This window comes from Macrotis lagotis, chromosome 1 (assembly GCF_037893015.1).
Source record: "Macrotis lagotis isolate mMagLag1 chromosome 1, bilby.v1.9.chrom.fasta, whole genome shotgun sequence".
Classification (NCBI taxonomy): Eukaryota; Metazoa; Chordata; class Mammalia; order Peramelemorphia; family Peramelidae; genus Macrotis; species Macrotis lagotis.
Genome location: NC_133658.1, coordinates 363,220,774 through 363,240,340, shown reverse-complemented (window position 1 = coordinate 363,240,340; position 19,567 = coordinate 363,220,774). Strand labels below are relative to the sequence as shown.

Here is a 19,567-nt window from a genome sequence, read left to right as displayed (position 1 = left end):
GCCAATGACTTGGTTGGTATTGTTCTCTTCTTAGAAACTGAGGGACTAGTCGTAGAATTCACTAGAATTACTAGAAGTAATTGGAAATGTTCCTTTTCCAACTCTTTGACAGATGAGGAAACAGTGAAAAAAAATTGAGTGACTTGCAGCATCCCTTGTAAAAATGTTAATTGGAATTGGGAGCACTTGGGCAACATGGACAGGCAACAGTTGGAGGAATGCTCAAAGATAGAGTTTTAGGGTCTTATTCTTCTAGAATTCTAGTAGGGGAGGGAAGGAACTTAGTTTTACTAACAATGCTTTTCTAGTTTTACTATGAATGATGGGTGCCTATCTGCAGTGTGCAGGCCAAGGGCCATTTTAATGGGATCTAGCTGACTTTTCTTAATTTAGTATAGGGGCAGGGAATGTCCAGATTCTGGATTATATAAGGCCCAAGAAATCATTTTGTCTGGTACTGAAAAGGCATTTGCAGGTAGGATTCAAAATTCATTAAATCTAGGAATTTTTTAGGGGTGAATTAATTAAATGTTTGACCAGATATAACAGACTAATTTTTAAGTTGATGATTTTGTTTTGCCCTTGAATGATGTTAAAAATATCCAAATGGTCCTTGGCAGAAAAAGGTCCCCCACAACCCTGATTTAGCACATAGTCTCTGGATGTAGCTGTAATTAATTTAGGAGACAATTTTAGAAGACAAGTGGCTTCTGTTTCTTCTTGCCCTCTTAGTTCCTATTTCCTATTTATTGTTCAATATTCTTAAATATTTACTATTATACTGGTAGTATGATTGTGGGGACTATAACAAGATACAGTTTTAACACAAAGTTTCATTGAAGAGGGTAAACTTGGGAAACTGCACAGACTAAGCAAGAACCACCCATAACTGTTGAGTTGTAGTGAGCTGATGGCTGAAAATTGAAGCCTGTGCAATGAAGGTGGGTCAGAACAGTACGAGATTGAATTGCCACCTGGTGGCAGGTATAGGCATTGCACTCTGAGTAGTTTTCCCTGCCACTCTTCTTTAAATGACAAAATGAAGCAATTGTTCCTTTATGTATGTCTATATACCTTTTACACTAAAAATAATCTTCACTTGATCTTACCATCCCCCTCAAGCTAATGCTCTAGATTTCTCTTTAATTTCATAGTTAAATTTCCAGAATCATCCACATTCACTGACTGTATTTCCTTACCATCTATTCACTTTTCAACCCCTTGCACTCTGGCTTTGATTCCAACATTTATTTTTTTCCCTCCACAAAGATGCTCTTTTATTTTTTGAGGACTAGAACATCTTATAAATCATCTATATTGGGTTTTTTTTTTATAAACAAGGTAGACAAATTGTTCTTGCATTACAAAAACAAAATCAGAAGTCATGAACACTAAAGAAAGTATATACCCAATTGCCTCCCCCCCAAAAGAAGTATACTAAAGGCATATATATATATATATATATGTATATCAATCACAAAGAATACATAATTCTTTCAGTTGTTTTCGTGTAGCTAGTATCTCCAAATTTCCATTCGCTTTTTTATTTTCTCCAAATTGTAAAGGGCATATAGTGTTTGTAGGTTCAAAACTCCTTTTTAAACTTAGTGGAGCTAATTGAACTCCTATGATGCCACCAGTGGCCACCAAGTTTCCCTATAGTTATTCCATTACATTCTTCTTAAGCTATTCTCTTTCTCATTTTTTTAAATTAAATTTTATTTTTTCAATTGGCAAAAATCCACCTTCTCTCCCTCCTTCTACCAATTCAAAATGGAAAATAAAACCAAATCCTTATTACAAATACATGCTGTCAAGCAAAATAAATTTCTGCATTGGTATGTCTAAAAGAACTTAGTTTGTGTCTACATATAGAAATAGCTATACATATACAATATATGTATACTTTCATTCATGTTTCATTCTGTACTTTGAGTCTTTTATCTCCCTTTGAGGAAGTGGTTAGCATATTTCATCCTTAGTCCTCTGGAGCCATGATTGGTCATTACACTGATTACAGTCTTTCAAAGCAGTTTATTTTTACAGTATTGTTTCCATTATATAAATTATTCTCCTGACTTTGTTAACTTCACTCTGTATCAGTTCATATAGATGTTCATAAGTTTCTCTCCTCTCCTTCTTCAATTCATTTCTTAATATTCCATCATCCATATATATATATATATATATATATATATATATGTATGTATATATACACACCATAACTTATTCAGCCATTTCCCAAATGATACACACCCCTCAAGTTCCCAATTTTTCTATCTCAAAAAGAATTATAAATATTTTTGTACTTCCTTGGAGTTAGTTTTGCTTAGGAATAATCTTAATCTAATTTCCCCTTCTCCTCTTTTCCTTTTATTTCCTTATTGAACAAAATGATTTCTATACCCAACTGGGTATATGTGCATTCTTCCTTTCTTTGCACTTCCAATAGAAGCTGAAGTATCAGCTGCCCCACCCCTTCTTGTTTCATAGACTTCTTTGTTTATATAGACTTCTACCTGTATGCCTCAGTTATATGAGATAATTTTTCCTAACCTTCTTTTCCTTCTGTTTCCCTTTTTCCATGTGTTCCTCTCTTTTTCCTTGCTTCTCTTAGGATCATCAAGATTTTATACAACTACTCCTAGGCCTCTTTTTAATTGGACTCTCTCTTTGACCCTTAATGATAATATAGCTCAGAGAGAACACCTGCATGATCTCCTATTTAAATGCAATTTAGTCCTTTATGATTTTTCATTAATGTTTACCTTTCTTTATTTCTCTTGAATCCCATATTCAAACTTCAGAGTTTCTATGAAGCTCTATTCTTTTCACCAGGATTGCTTGGATGTCCTCTATTTTATTAAAGGTTTATTTTTCCTCTGTAGGATTATACTCAATTTGGCTGTATAATTTATTCTTGGCTGCAAGCCTTTGTCCTTTCCCTTCTTTCCCTTCTCAAATAATATACTCAAAGCCCTCTTCTCCTTCATAGTGATGGCTACTAAATAGTGTGTGATACTTACTATGGTTTCTTGGTACTTGAATTCTTTCATTCTGGTTGATTGAAGTATTTTTTTTTAATCTGGAAACTCTGGATTTGGACTAAAGTGTTCCTGGGAATTGTCATCTGAGGGTCTCCTTCAGAAGGTGACTAGTAGATTCTGTTTCCCCTTTGCCCTCTTGTTCTAAGGGATCTATGTAGCTTTCTTTGAAAATTTCTTGAAATGAGACAACTAGGCTCTTGTTTTGCTTATGGCTTTTGGATAATACAATAATTCTTATTTTATTTTTTTGCTAGGCAGGGGTTCAGTGACTTGCTCAAGGTCACATAGCTAGGAAATTATAGAGTGTCTGAGGCTGGTTTTGAACTCAGATCCTCCTGACTCCAAGGTCAGCACACTATCCACTATGCCACCCAGCTGCCCCTAGTACAATGATTCTTAAATATTTTTCTACTTACTCTGTTTTCCAGGTTAATTGTTCTTAATATGAGATATCTTTTTTAAAATTAAATTTTATTTTTTCAATTGGCAAAAATCCACCTTCTCTCCCTCCTTCTACCAATTGAAAATGGGGGAAAAAAACAAATCCTTATTACAAATACATGCTGCCAAGCATGTATAATTTCTTCTCTTTTTTCAGTCTTCTGACTTTGCTTTAGTATTTTTTGATGTGGCATGGAATGATTGACTTCTATTTGATCCACAAGAATAGAGCACCAGCCCTGGAGTCAGGAGAATTGAATTCAAATCTGTCCTCAGATATGAACTAATTGTGTGAACCTGGGCAAGTCCACTTAACCCTGTTTGCCTCAGTCCCTCAGCAATAAAAGGAACTGAAGAAGAAAATGGCAAACCATTCCAGAATTTTTGTCAAGAAAACCCCAAATGGAGTCACAGAGAGTCAGACATGTCTGAAATGACTCAACAAGAACAATCTTCAGGAAGTTTGTTTCTTTTGTACCTCTTGTGGCAAACTGTTGATTTTCTTTCCAATCTCTTCCATAAATCTCATTTTTTAAAAAAAATTTTCTTCTAGTACTATTTTCATTTATTTTAAAAAAATGTTTAACTCTTGATTCATCTCTTCCTGGGCTTCCTGTTGATACAGTCCAAGTTGTGTTTTCTTTAGGTTTTTCCTGTAGATATTTTGAAGTCATTCTCTTCTTCTGGATTTGGGTCTTGAGCACATCATAATAAGATTATATACCATAATTTGCTTTTGTTTATTCTTCCAACCTACTTCCTGACTTCATTCAGGTCAGACTTCATACTTCTGGAAGGAAGGTCTAGATTGACTTTGTTACTGCTTCTTTGGGTACTGAATGTTATGTTGTTTCAGTATCCCATAAAAAGCTTATTATGCTGGGAACCTACAAGTTTTCAGTGTTCCCAAAATGGTCTGCTACAGGGCCCCATCTGATTGCTGTGCACTGGTCCGAGTTCTACAAGTTGCTGACCCAACTTTAGGTCTGAGAAAAAGACCTTTTGGTTGACCACTTTTGGAGTGTCTGTAGGGGACTGCCGCTGCATTTAGTTATTGTCAGGAGAAGTGACACTGGACCAGAAAGATAGAACAACAGACTCCCCTTTAATCTGGGATTCATCTACTGACTTTGGATGGAGTTAGCAGCTGCAACTGAGACTCTTGTTATGCTTCTGGAGTCTAAATCCCATAGTTTCTTTTTGTTTCTGAACTTACTCCATTTTCCATGCAACCATTCCCTATCCAGAACCACTACTTCTGCAACAGGTCTCTTTCTCAATTTATCTTGGACTGGTGACCTAGACCTGGGTAGTGGATGATAAAGCTGCCAGTGGCACCTATTCTGGTATCTGGTGCCTTAGTATGGGTCCAGGACTTCATCTTGCCCTTGTACATCATCTCTTCCTTCCCTAAAGTGCTCCTAGTAGTGCACTCTTGACAAGACCCTGTCCACTGACCCCTCCCTCTGCTAATTTGGACTGAAAAAAAATGACTCATGATCACTTTCCCTTGATTTCCCCATCAGGATTTTCTGGTACATTTTCTAGATCTATTTGGAGTAATTTGGTGGTATTGGTGGGGATTGGGGAGATGGGCTTTAGTTTTCTGCTATTCTGCCTGCTTGGCTCTACCTCCTCAAGCTCCTAAACCACTCTTACACTCTCTCTCTCTCTCTCTCTCTCTCTCTATCATATTCATTGCACAGTCTGGCAATGATCAAGAGATTGAAATTAGAATAACATGAAAGAGAACTTAGAAACCATCCTGGTCAATTAAAACTTCCTCCTTTACTTTGAGTACCTAAGTCTCTGACATTTTTGGGTTTTTTTTCTGTTTATTTATTCATTTATTTTGCCAATTATATTTAAAGATAGTTTCCAACATTCATTTCTGTAAAGTTTTCTCCTTCTTTCCTTTTCTTCTCCCCTCCAACCACCCTAAGGAGGCAAGTAATCTGATATAGACTATACATGCACAGTCATGCTATATTTATTACCATATTAATCATGCTGGGAAAAAAGAATCAGAACAAAAGGGAAAAACTACATGAAAGAAAAATAGAAAACAAATTTTTAAAGAAGTAAAAATAGTATGCTTTGATCTGTACTCAGACTCCATAGTTTGTTCTCTGGATGTAGACAGTATTTTCCATCACAAGTCTTTTATCATTGCCTTTGATCTCTGTATTGCAGTGAAGAGCTAAGTCCATTGTGGTTGATCATCACACAATTTGCTGTCTCTGCTCACTTCACTCAGCATCAGTTCATATAAATCTTTCCAGGATAAACTACTCTCTTAAAGGATAACCGTGACCTCCTTAAAGGTCCTTGGAGAAATTCTTAACTTTTGCTGCATTTCATAGTGATGACTACTTTCTCTTCCTTTAGCTTCTGCAATACTTCTCCCTTGAGTCTTCTTTTTTTTAAACTACCTGTTATTTTATTTATTTATTTATTTATTTATTTAGGTTTTAGCAAGGCAATGGGGTTAAGTGGCTTGCCCAAGGTCACACAACTAGGTAATTATTAAGTATCTGAGGCCAGATTTGAACTCAGGTACACTCCTGACTCCAGGGCCAGTGCTCTATCCACTGCACCACCTAGTCGCCCCCTCCTTTGAGTCTTCCTTCTGCCTAAGTACTTCTTCTTAGTCTCCCTAGTTAGATCATCATCTCCTGCCCCCAAGTGTGGGTGTTCTCAAGGCTCTGTCTTGGTCCTTTCCCTTTCTCTCTCTCTACTTTCTCCCTTTGTGATCTTGTCATTTCTCCTGAGTCTGCCCATCTATTCTGTTCAGATGACTTCCAAATCTAGGCATCTAGTCCTATGAACTTCAGCATCACCAGTGCAACTAGAACTTCTAGATGGAAGCTCTATCAACATCTCAAATTCAATATGGGGGGTATGACACAGTGGAGTTAGAAGACCTGAGTTCACATTCTGGTGATTGACACCACTTTGTGACTTTAGGCAAGGCAATTCTCTGAGCCTTAGTTTTTCGGTTGAACTAGATGACCTAGGGATTCTCTTCCAATTCTAAATTGGTAATCCTATATCCAAAAATAGAAATTGTCTTCCTCTATAAATCTATAAACCTCTTCCATACTTTCCTATTTCTGTTATGGTATTGCCCTTCCAAACATCCAGGTCTGCAACCTTGGAGTAATCCTTGACTCTTCCTTCTCTTTCAATTCCCAAATCTAATCAGCTACCAAATCTTTTGGATCTTGACTCCACAACCTATTCTGTGACTGTTACCTTCTCCCCATTCCCATGGATGCCACCCTCATTCAGACTCTCATCACCTCTTGACTGAATCATCTTAATTTGACCAATCTTTCCCCTCTCCAACAATCTTCCGAAGGCACCAGTCTGACCACTTCATTTTCTGTCCAGAAACCTTAAATAGCTTCTATTGGCTTTATGAGAAAATGCAAAGTCTTCAGTTGCCTCTTAAAAAGTCCTCCACAATCTTACACTTTCCTGCCTTACTTCATATTACTATACTTTATATATACCCTATATTCTATCAAATTGTTCCCCAGAGTTCTACTCCTTAGTTCTCTGTATTGATGCAAGCTGACTGTATCATTGAGGGTGCTCCCTCCTTTTCTCTGCTTTTCAGAATCTTTATCTTTCTCCAAGAATTAGCTCTATCTTCTGAAAAATGTTCCTTATTATGGCTTTTCCCCTTTTCAATTTTTTTGTATTTATCTAAGATATATATATATATATATATATGTGTGTGTGTGTGTGTGTGTGTGTGTGTGTGTGTGTGTGTGTATATATATATATATATATTATTCCTTTAATGGAATGTAAACTCCCTGAGAACAGACATATTTTGTTCTTGTATTGTTAACCCTGAAAATAAATGTCCAAAGAGTCACAGAGATTATACCCCAACTATTTTTAACTCTGAAAATAACAAAGAGCTCACAAAATTAATCACAATTGTTAATTATGAAAAAGAAAATAAAATGAAAATAAAACCTAAGTACTAAGAGTAGTTAAGGGGCAGCTAGGTGGCACAGTGGATAGAGCACCAGTCCTGGAGTAAGGAGTACCTGAGTTCAAATCTGACCTCAGACACTTAATAATTACCTAATTACTTGGCTGTGTGGCCTTGGGCAAGCCACTTAACCCCATTGCTTTTCAACAAAAAACAAGCAAAAAAAACCCTAAAAAAAAGGAGTGGTTAAAGGCAAAAAATATATATTTTTTTAATTCTACTGGAAAAGGGAAACTTGAGTCATGTTGGGACCTCTTCTAGGAGGAGACCTGACCACTGCCTTGATACATATGGCAGTAGCTATGTAGTGAGCTATAAATGTGACACTGAGTGGTAATAGCAACAGGACTTTGTATTTGAAACATGATTCCTGTAGATACTTGTCCTATGGGCTCAGGGACTACCTGGGATTGGTATGAAATAATTCTGGGGTTTTGCTGTAGCACAATTCATCTAGAGGGTGAATAAAAAGAATTGTTGCTATACTATGCTCAGGGCAAAGCTTGCTTGACATTAACACTGAAAAGCAGGATGTTACCTAATAGTAAAAAAGAAGGATCTTGACATGGGGATCCTGATAGTATTCTTAATACTGAGTAGCTACATATTAAATATTCAGTTCATTCAATTATAAGCATTGGAATCCTGAATCCATAGAGTTCTATGACTCAGAGCTCTATATCATCTCTAGGCGAATACTCATATTAAAATGATGGATTTTGTTAACAAAGAACAGCATGGAATCATCAAAAGTACCACGCACTTTCTCAAACGTGGTCTAATCCGGTCTTTGTCCATTCACTTTTAGGCTCAGTTCTTTGCCACAAATTCATTGGTTCAAGATATTGAGGGACTTTTCTCTGAACTATCCATCTAACTAGAATATCATAAACTGGATGATCTGCAGTGTTCCTCTATTTACTTTTTTTCTGTGTGGTTGCTAGGTCATTCCTTTAGAGTTAATTGAAATCTATGGTTTTCCCATTGCTTGATAACAGTTACCAAAAAAAAATTCAAATTGAGACCATTCAAAATTAACTTCCTTTTCTCCTCTACTTTCTGTCTCAAAACCTATTGTCTTGCCGATCATGCAGTTTATGATATTTTAGTTGACTGTATAGCCCAGAGAATAATGTCTTGGCAGCATGGCATAGGAGAATGGAAAGTTCGTGGTATTTTTGGTGATTCCATGTTGTTCTTGGTCAACAAAGCTCATCCCTCCTCATTCTCTCTGACTATTCTCCACCAAAACAGCTCTCATTCCCTATCTTTTCCCATGAACTTTACTCCTTTCCCATGGAATTTCCCTATTTCTGCCAAAGACATCATCATTTTTATAGTGGCTAAAGTTTTTAACTTCTTAGTTTGTAACTCCACACTTTCCTTTACCCAATATTTTCAATCAACCCCTAAATCTTGCCTTGGGTAATATGGATTATTCTGAAGATCTGAGATATGCCAAGCCCTTTTCAGGGCTGCTCATCCACCTTTGGTGTCCATCTGATTCAACTAACTCTTAACAATGGCTCAAAGAAGCTACAACAGGCACAGTAACCACACCCTAGTAAACTGCCTTGGTAGATGGGCTAAACTAGGTTGAGGGCAACCTACAGGCCTCAAATATGTTGATGAGATAGAGGAATGTTTACCACAAGCATGTGAAGACTTCCCTCAGTGGAATGGGTGGGTGAGGACAATTTGTTCAAACAGCCATGAAAAGTAGCTTTGGAGAAGGTACTATGGAGCTCTTAGAGCTTGGTCAGATATAGAGGATGAAGATGCCAAGATCATCCAAGGTTATTGCCAATTATTCTGACTTTTATCTTGCCACTGGACTTTGCTGATTCTGGAAGAGAGAGCAGGGCTGATCATTTTTTTCTAACTGCCTCACATCCAATTCATGCATAAGACATCATCCTATGATGTCATTCATCCTCTTAAAAAATGAAGGACAAACAAATCTTGCCTGGGAAATCACAGAGATGGTGAATTGATATATAGAGTAGTCCATTGACATGCCCTTTGTAGAAGCAATAATACTATTGATTAGATTACAGATAATATGGGAGAGAGTCATCATCCTACATCCCTCTAGTAACTGATTTCAGGGGTCCTGCCTCCTCGGGATCCTTGGAACCTGACAGGAGGGATAGAGTAGGCGAAATGAGTTGAGTCAACTAGGGGGTAAGGGCAGGAGCAGGCTGACTGACTGTAAGCTGCTTAGATTTATTTTTATATGTCTCAGAATCATATCAAACAAGCAAACTAAAATCATTTCCTTGGTTACAAAAGTGTACCATTTTCATCATTAATCATCTAGTTCATATGGTTACGAATCTGATCATGTAGTGGTTACAAGTGTGATTATCAATCATGTAGTTAATTTTCTTGTCCTTGCTCAGACCGTGATGACCTCAACCTGCCTGTTGCCTAGTTTGTTGCTGCATAGTAAAGTTATTAATTAAACAGAATTTTCCTGATAATAATCTTTGATATAATTTAATGGAATGCTTTTATGTTTTTGTGCCATATATGTAATGTTTTTCGATATGCTCCCTTGACAACTTATAGTGAGGGTAGTTATATTTGTCCACCTGTCCATTGACTCCTTCAATAACCAATTATCCTTTCTGCCCTTGTTGGTAGACGCTATGGTTTCTATGACTTCTGATTCTTTCCCAATAAACTAAGGCTGTTAGAGTTCACATATTGGGCACCTATACTAACTATTCTCTCACCATCTTTATCATATATTCCTGTGTATGATAAGGGGGGCAAAACTGTTAATTTCCCTGGAATTCTATCTGACCCATCTTGTATCTGTTTTCCCTATATACATTCTGATGTCTCCCTGGAACTCCCAGTGTTGTATCTTCCAAAGATTTCATAATGTTGAAGCCTTTTGTATGCCTCAGGAAGAGGCAGTCCAGTTAAATTTAGACAGAGTTCACAATCTGTTTTATTCAAGGAATTTCTCTGAAATCCTTCCTTTATAGTCATTCCACTATTAGGATGAGTAAGTTTTACAATAAATAATAGACCTATAAATATGAGTATACATGGAATCCCTATATATATTGAAGAAGGAAATGTTATTCCATCAGGCAGTGTGGCCACCGTAAGTCTTCTTGCCATGACTGTGTCAGTTTAGAGACCCTGGCTCCCAACAACTGATAATAAATAGACCAGATTCTGGGACTCACAAATGACTATCTCATATATTCTACACTGATGGCTATTTATAGGATCATAGATCCAGAGGTAGTTCAATCTCCTCACCTTACTGATGAGGAAACTGGTGTTATATGACTTGCTCAAAGTAACAGGGAATAAATGGCAGGGTCAGGGTTCAAACCCAGGTCTTCTGACTCTAGAGCCAGAACTCTTTTGATCACATAACACCATACTTTTCCCTTTGGGTCATTTGCTTACTGTATTCAGAGTCATTGCAGATTAAGTCACAGTATCTCCCCTCTGGAGCTCAGGAGGATACAATATAGGAGACATCCATACTCAAAATTATATATGTTCATTTGAGAGGAGCAGAAGAAAGTACCATACGCCAGGATTCCAAATCTAGAGCAGGAACTGTATAGGTCTTTTAGTCTAACCCCTTTGTTTTATAGGGAAATCAAGACCTAGAACCCAACTCCTTGGATTCTAAATCCAGCATTCCTTCCTACTTTGTGAAATCTACCTGGCACAGTGGATAGAGAGCTGGCCTAGAGCTGAGTTGGATTCAAGTCCCATCTTTAACACAAGGTGTCTATGTGATCCTAGACAAGTCACTTAACTTCACTTAAGTAGTTAAGTAGTTAAAGACTACTTAAAGACTATTAAGTAGTCGAGGGCGGCTAGGTGGTGCAGTGGATAGAGCACCAGCCCTGGAGTCAGGAGTACCAGAGTTCAAATCTGACCTCAGACTCTTAATAATTACCTAGCTGTGTGGCATTGGGCAAGCCACTTAACCCCTTAATAATTACCTAGCTAGGTGGCCTTGGGCAAGTCACTAAATCCCTTAATAATTACCTAGCTATGTGGCCTTGGGCAAGCCACTTAACCCCATTGCCTTGTAAAATACAAAAAAAATTCTTTTTTTCTTTCTTCTATTAAGTAGTTAAGAATCAGTCAATAAATGAACATTTGTTAAGCATCTATTATGTGCTAAATTGTATGGATATAAAAAGAAATAGTCTCTGCCCTCACAGAGCTCACAATTTAATAGAAGAGATAACAAGCAAACTAATACAAATGGGGGGAGGTAGCTAGATGGTGCAAATCACTTAATTCCATTGCCTTAAATAAACAAAATTTAAGAAAAACATAAGAGGAGGGACCAACTTGTCTTGGTAGAGGGATTTTCCCTCTCAGGGAGCTCCCTACTTTAATGAAATCATAGGTCTAGTCTCTATCCCTATATTTCTGTGTTGCCTGAGGGGGCCAGGTCTTTCCAAGGCGATGCAGGACTTTGGAGAAGGACAGTATTTGGGCTTTTAAAAAAATGGGTAATTCAAAAGATAAAGAAGCTGAAGGAAGATAATCAGTTTGACTGGAATATAGAATGCATGAGAAAAGAGTAATAATGGATTAGTCCGGAAAAGTAGAAAGGTGCCAGCTTGGCTGAGTGAGCCTTGAATATCAGGAAACTGAGTTTGGCCTTGACTTAGTCACTATGGAACTAATGAATATTTTCTGAGGAGAGAATGTCTTGACTTGATTAAATATAGATCATCCAACTCCCACAAATCTAAGCTTGTGCTTCAGACCTTTAAGGTGCCTAGACCTGAGGAAGAAGAATGGAAAACTGGGTTATAGAGTCACTTCAGCCTGAATCTACACTCTACCTCAATTTAACAGGTGAGACAGCTAAGAGATGGTAATTATTCCTTTAAAAGTCATGCCCTCCTCTGTGGTCAGAGGTTAAAAGAAGCCCCCAGGGCTAAGGTCTGAGGTTAAGCATGGCTATGGCTGCTCTAACTGTAAGTCTGATACTCCACCCCACTTCCTATATGTTTCTCATACCCCCTACCTTGTTTTAACTCTGGTCTTGAGCCTGGAAGGGGTTCTATGCTGAAAGGGGTGAGGGAGGAGGCTGGATCCCATCATGGATCTTGACTTCCTCCACCCCAGCCCCAGTCTTCCGTCTCTCCTCTGGCCAAGTGCAGGATTTGCAGACTGAAGCTCAAATATTTGAGGAGACCCCAGTGAGAAGAAAGTTGTCTCTTGAGGAGGGACTGGAAAAGCATCCTCTGGAAAACAGGTATTATCAAGAATTATCCTGTGTAGCTGCCTCAGTTTATCAGTAAGACTTTTTTCTTTTGCTTAAGGGCTTGGCTCCTAAGATTTAGATCTAGAAGGGTCTTAACCCTTTGGATAGTCTAACCCAACCCTTTTAAATTTACAGAAAAGGAAACTGATATACTTGAGATTTAAAGTGATTTGCCTAGTCACATGTTGAGTCAGTAGCAGAGCTAAAATTTGAACTTAGAACTCTGGACACCAAAACCATTATACAAATTTTTTCCATTATGCTCACTTGATGTTGTATAATTGAGTTTCATTGTTTTGCTTCCTTTCTGTCTCCCTTTCCCCTTCCTTACCCACTCCAGGTGGGCCTTATGGTTCTTCAAGAATGATAGGAACAGGACTTGGCGGGACAACCTTCACCTGGTCACCAAGTTTGAAGCTGTGGAAGACTTTTGGGCGTGAGTATGTGGGATTTAGTGGAAGGAGTTTCAGCTGGACCCAGGGAGGGAAGTGGGGGCTTGGATTATGGGGAAGAAATACAGTTTTCTACTCAAAAATTTTATTGACTGAGCCAAGCTATCCCCAATTGCCAAACTTTACCAGTGAGGGAGAGGCAGCTCTGTCTGACTCTCTTTCTCTTCCCTGACAAAAGAACCTTTTTTTCCTGGTCTCCACTCCCCTGGGATAACTGAGTTTACCTTTTCCAGAGTTGAACTGAAATCCTCTTGGCAGGACTTCTCTCATTTTTACCTGTGACCACTCCCCTCCAGAAGATCTCACCCAAAAGAACAACACAATTTGCCATTTGAATGGAGTCTATTTACATAAGGTGTCTCTCTGATTGACTAGCCTGACCTTGAGACCCCTAGGCAGGAAGGGGGTTGAAGTACTAAGACTTAGGCTCCCTTCTGCTTATATGAGCCTAAAACAAAGAAGGGTTCTTATTGCTAACAAGATCTCTGAGAGTAACTGTGCTTGAACAGGAATCTTTCCTACAACATCCCTAAGTGGCCTTTCATCAGTCTCCTTGAAGATCTCCACTGAGAGCTCCCTCCTGAGGCATCAATCACATCTTTGCTTTAGGACAGTTCTGATTATTCAGAAGTTTCCCCTAACATCCAGGCAAAATAGTTCCCTCCTCATTGTTCCTCACTCTGTCCTCTAGGGTCAACTTTCTTTCACCAGACAATCCTTCAAATCCTTAAAGACAGCTATCATTTCTCTACTGTTTATCAACAATGGGAAGTAGTTTGAGGAAGTAGAAAGAGAACTTTTGGTTTTTGGAATCAGAAGACCAGGATTTAAGGTTCAGTATCTACAAGCTTCAATAAGCCAGATAACCACTATAAGAATAGTGACCTGTCTATGGTGACAGAGGACCAGTAGGTGGTACAGTGGATAGAACACTGGGCTTGGAATTAGGAAGACTCACTTTCCTGAGTTCAAATTTAACCTCAGATACATACTAACCGTGTGACCATGGGCAAATCACTTAAACCTGTTTGCCTCATTTTCCTCATCTGTAATTTGAGCTGGAGAAGGAAATGGCCAACCATTCCAATATCTTTGCAAGAAAACCCCCAAATGAGGAAATGGAGAGAGATAGACATAACTGAAATGACTTAAAATCAACAACAATAATTGTAACATAGTGAGTCATTAGTAGAGCTAGTATTTGAACCTATCTGTAAAATGGGGACAATACCAACTCTCTTATCTCTTTCCCAAAACAGCTGTGGAAAAAAAACATTTCTACCTTTAGAATTTAGTGTAAGTGTGAATGAAATAAATTCCCTTTAGTTACTAGGAAGAAGTCTCTTTTAGTCTTGTCTGACCCTAGATTTTCCTTATGGTCTGATGGAAAAAACTCTGAGTTTAGAGTCAAAATATGTGAGTGTAATTTTTGGTTCTGTTACTGTTTTCCCTGAATGACATTGGTAAATATGTTATGTGGGCTGGATGGCATTTGCTGACATTCCTTGCCTTTGTTGAGTCCAGAGCAGATGGGGCCCTTGGTGGAAATGAAAGCTAGCAGAACATCAGCTTCTCTTGGCCTAGAAGTGGTCTTTGATCCTGGACAAACTCACACATCTAACACCAAAGAACTACAGGGAACATTAATGAAAAAACACACCTTGTTTTACTATAATGGACCCAGAATATTGAAAATAGAAAATCAAAGCAGAAAAATCAGCCAGTGTTTATAGGTACAAGATTGACTAGTAGGAGCAACTAGAGGATAGGGAGTGAAACCCTTTCCCTTCAGCTAGAAAGTTTAGACCTAGCAAGGATCTTAGAAACCATAGATCCCAACTATTTCATTTTATAAGTGGGAAGAGAGTCAAAGGGTCTCTCTCCTTTTAATGGATGGAGCATCATGCCCCTTTGCAGATATCATGGTGGGACACACCAAGAGAACAATGCACCATATCAACTAAAAAGTCAAGAATTTTCAAGGTCACCTTGTGACCAGAACAGGAACTCAGGTGTTTATGAGGCTGGCAGACTATGCATTCTCAGTATAACCTATATCTGTAAAATAAGAGGGGTTCAAAAGAGGAGAGACTCCAAGGTGGTTCTTTTCTAGCTATATAGTGATCCTCTTTAGGCTTCACCCATAAACTCTTCCCTTTGGAGTTTCTCCTATCTATCTGGTACTTGTGGCTCTGCCCTGGGACTTGACTTTTCTTCTAGGGCCTTCTTCCTGGTTAATATACAGAACAGTTCTCTATTGCCCCCAGCAATGACTGTCTTATGGTGTCTCTAGGCTTCAATTTTCCCACTTATAAAATGAAATAGTTGGGATGTATGGTTTCTAATATCCCTGCTAGGTCTAAAATGATATGGGACTCTTAAAGTTTTTTTTTTCCCCCCAGGATCTACAGTCATATCCAACAGGCCAGCAAACTGTCCTCAGGCTGTGACTATGCTCTTTTCAAGGTAATATTGCCTACCCCAGGAGTTTTTCACTAGGGGCAGATTGGGGAGTGGGGAACAGGGAGAATTAATATTGATGGAAGAATAATCACCTGAATACATTATGATAGAATGGAATGAATGATTCAGTAATTTCAGAAGCTCTGGGTTGGAATACCTGAATTTAGCATTAATTTGCTGTGTGACCATGGGTAATTTCCTGCCCCTTCCTGGGCTTCAGCTTCCTTACTTATGAAATGAGGGGATAAATTAGATCTTTAAAGATTCCCTTTAAGGGGCAACTAGGTTTTACAGTGTATAGAGCACTGGCCCTGGAGTCAGGAGTGCCTGAGTTCAGATGTGACTTCAGACACTTAATAATTATCTAACTGCGTGGCCTTGGGCAAGCCACTTAACCCCATTGCCTTGCAAAAACCTAAAATTAAAATAAATATAAAAAGATTCCCTTTAGCTCTAAATCCTACAGACCTGAATATCAAAGCCTAGCTAGGGGAAAGGGCTAAGTTACCTAGGTTGGAGGGAGAGATATACCTGGGATGGTTCACCCCATTGGTTCTAGAGAGACATTATTGTTCTCAGCTTTCCCCCTGATGGAGAATGCAAGTCTGGGGCAGAGTGGGGAATTTTACCTTCTTAGGTTAAGAAGGGGGAGTCTTTATCATGGAGAGTTTAGTGGTAGCAGGGATTTCTGACTTCTAGTAGGGAGGGAGCTGCTATCGGTGAATTGAATGTTTTCTTCCCTTTCCCAGGATGGCATTGAGCCTATGTGGGAAGATAGCAAAAACAAGCATGGTGGCCGCTGGTTGGTCAGCCTGGCCAAGCAACAGCGTCAAAACAACCTTGACCGGCTCTGGCTTGAAACAGTAATCATGGGGCTGAGGGGGGAGGGGAAGGAAAGAAGGCAGCCCAGTCTAGTCTAGAAAAAAACTAAGATTTGAAGACAGAACTTGAATCTGAAATCCCAACTCACTCAAAAAAAAATAGTGATTTACTACAAGTCATTATTTATGTGACTAAGACTTTTGAACTTCTAAATCATTCTACCTCTGACTTGGGGCTGAGGAGGGGATTCTCCCTGGAGATGTCCATAATTTTTAGGAGGGGGTGAGTCTAGGGTCTGATTTCAGAGAAGGATTTTAGATCCAGGGTTTGCCTTAAAGATAGCTGCCCCCGCCCCCCCCCCCCACTAGCCAACTCCAGGGCTAAATATCTCATTCTATTCTTCTGGGATTCTTCTGGGGACAGCTTCTTTGTCTGATTGGAGAGGCCTTTGAGGAGTACAGTGAGGAGGTATGTGGAGCTGTGGTCAATGTTCGAACAAAGGTGGACAAGATTGCTATCTGGACCAGTGAGGCTGAGAACCAACCAGCTGTCACCTTTATTGGGTAAGTATGTCAGGTGGGTAGGGGAGGGGGAACTGCCAGGGCTTTCCAGGTCTCATGAGAGTATAGTCCTGGGAGGTGGACCTGGGAGAGAGGAACAGAAAGTGCTGAGACTGGAGGAAGGGAATGAATGGATGGGAAACCTGGTATTTCCTCTGCCTCCTAGACGTGTCTTCAAGGAGAGGCTAGGGCTCTCACCGAAGGTTGTTATTGGCTACCAGGCCCATGCAGACACAGCCACCAAGAGCAACTCTTTCACCAAGAACAAATTTGTGGTGTGAGGCCCTAGCTTGTATACCAGGTTCTGCCTACTCAGGGCCACAAGGGTATCCTGCCCCCCACCTCCATCCCTCATTTCACCTGAAAATAAAAATAAATACTAATCACCAGTTGTGAACCTATTTATTGAATAATCCCGATTTGATAATTCTTCTAAATGAAGTATCAAAGGGGGAAATTGAGGAACAAAGGGACAAAACCTATGTAATGTGAGTTTAGGGGAATTATTCACTCCCCTCTTTTCAACACTTATACATCATCATAGAGCTCAAAGAAATGGAGTGCAGGTCTGAGGTGATTTTATCTCAAATGGTGAGTCTAACTGATCAGTTGAGGAAAAATCCCTCCCAGAACAGCCCTTATCTTGGGTGATACCAAGATTACTCCAAAATTAAAACATTCTCTCTCACCCACCCCCAAATCACTAGATAACTTTTCATATTACTTAACCTTCTAAATAAGGAAAGTGTCCTCTCTCTTGAAACCACTTAAAATCTTTTAAATAATAATGGGTAATATTTAGGTTGACTTGCTAAGTAGTGGGAATACAAATGCAAATAAAAAACTCCTCCTGGAGCTTATAATATAATAGAAGAAAAACTGCATGCAAAAGGAAGTTGAAAATGGTGGTGGGTACACAGCTCCCAAGGCCTGCTGAAGAGTTCCAGACAAGTTGGGGGAGCAATGTAACAGGTGGGAAATGAGAAGAAAAACTCAGCCTAGTTTCCTCTTTATATAGAGCCCCTGCTGCCTAGATTTAGTTCAATCAGAGGGGTCAGAAGGATCTGAATATTAAGCAGATTGCATATTGCAGCATTGTGATAATTTCCAATGATGAGTTTCCTAGAAGAGGAAGGCATGATAGCTCCAGGAAATTCTAAAAGCTGATAGAAAATGGAGAAAATATTGTCCCTTTCATTGCACTTATCCCATTTAAACCTCACAACAATGCTGGGATATAGATGCTATTATCTCAATTTTATAAACGAAGAAATTGAGGCAAACAGAGGTTAAGAGACTTGCCCAGGGTCATGCAGCTGGTGTTTGAAGCAAAATTTAAATTAGTCTTCCTAACTCCACACCTGGTGCTCTACCCACTGCACTACCTAGCCGATCAACATACACACATATTAACAATTTAATATTGTGTTGTACATATGTACTGTTAACCATGATTTTCTTATGCTAAAAATGAAATAACAAAGGTTAGTTTTATAAATGAAGTTTTATTCTCTAAGATCTTTTAGGGGCATTTTAAACAGAAAGGACAAAGAATCATAAAACTGAGTCAGATAACTGTTATCAGTGGCTTTTTAATTATAAATACTTAGTCCAAAGTGATTTAAATGGTTTATATTAACTTCTTTGCAAAAAAGGACCATCTCTCCTAGGGAAAGAAGGCCATGAATTGATACACAATTTAATAGATACATTCACCTCTAATATGTTTGCCCTGTACTCATGAGCACAGGGGAGTGAACAGTAATATGCATGAACCTCCTTGAGCAGGCACACATGTAAAGGACAAGGACCCCTGTCAATTGGGAACCAGATGGGGCAGGCCTTATCTAATCTCAGATCTGATCAGGTCAATTCTTTTGTTTTCCACTCATAGACCAGTCCAAAGGCACCAACATAGGGAGACCCCAGTCTTTGTGATGTAAATTAACAATCTCCCTTTATGTTCTTGTAGAAGTCAAAGACCCCACATTCCTTACAGTAACCAATGATATTTTACATAGATGACAGTTCTGCAATATGATGCTCTCATAACCTTATAATATTTGCTTCAAATTCTTATTGATAAGAATCTCATTTAGTCAGGAGAAGGAATGTTTACAAATAAAGGTTTACTCTCTTCTCATCCAAGATGTCTCTTATCTTGTGGTTTGTTGATCCAGATAAAGGAATTTATTGGTGCTATTATTGAGCTGATCAGGTAGTAATGACACAGACCAAATCAACATTTTAGATGTGTAGGCACAGGCCTTGATGAAGCAGACTGACATTTTTACACACCGAGACAACATTCAGATTTATAACTATTAACAGTCGAGACTAATTTTTGATCAGAAAAATAGAATTAAAGAATATCAGATTTAGATAGTTCATACCCACATATGTATGTGTATCTACATTTGTATATATGAACATATGTTATATATTTTTATGTGTATATCTCCTGATCTGCAGAGTTGCTAACTCTAGGAAACTGCTCAATAGCA

General features: G+C 38.7%; 1 protein-coding gene across 1 annotated transcript in view; it reads left to right on the top strand.

Moving 5' to 3' along the window:
• The window catches only part of EIF4E1B (eukaryotic translation initiation factor 4E family member 1B), a 36,262-nt gene extending 18,918 nt beyond the window's left edge, over nt 1–17,344 (top strand). Inside the window, exons 2-7 of the mRNA XM_074202853.1 lie at nt 12,628–12,757; nt 13,107–13,202; nt 15,621–15,684; nt 16,431–16,544; nt 16,927–17,066; nt 17,230–17,344. Of these exons, the coding sequence (XP_074058954.1) occupies nt 12,628–12,757; nt 13,107–13,202; nt 15,621–15,684; nt 16,431–16,544; nt 16,927–17,066; nt 17,230–17,344 (659 nt within the window). The remainder of the gene's footprint in view (nt 1–12,627; nt 12,758–13,106; nt 13,203–15,620; nt 15,685–16,430; nt 16,545–16,926; nt 17,067–17,229) is intronic.
• Nucleotides 17,345–19,567: the final 2,223 nt, after the last annotated feature.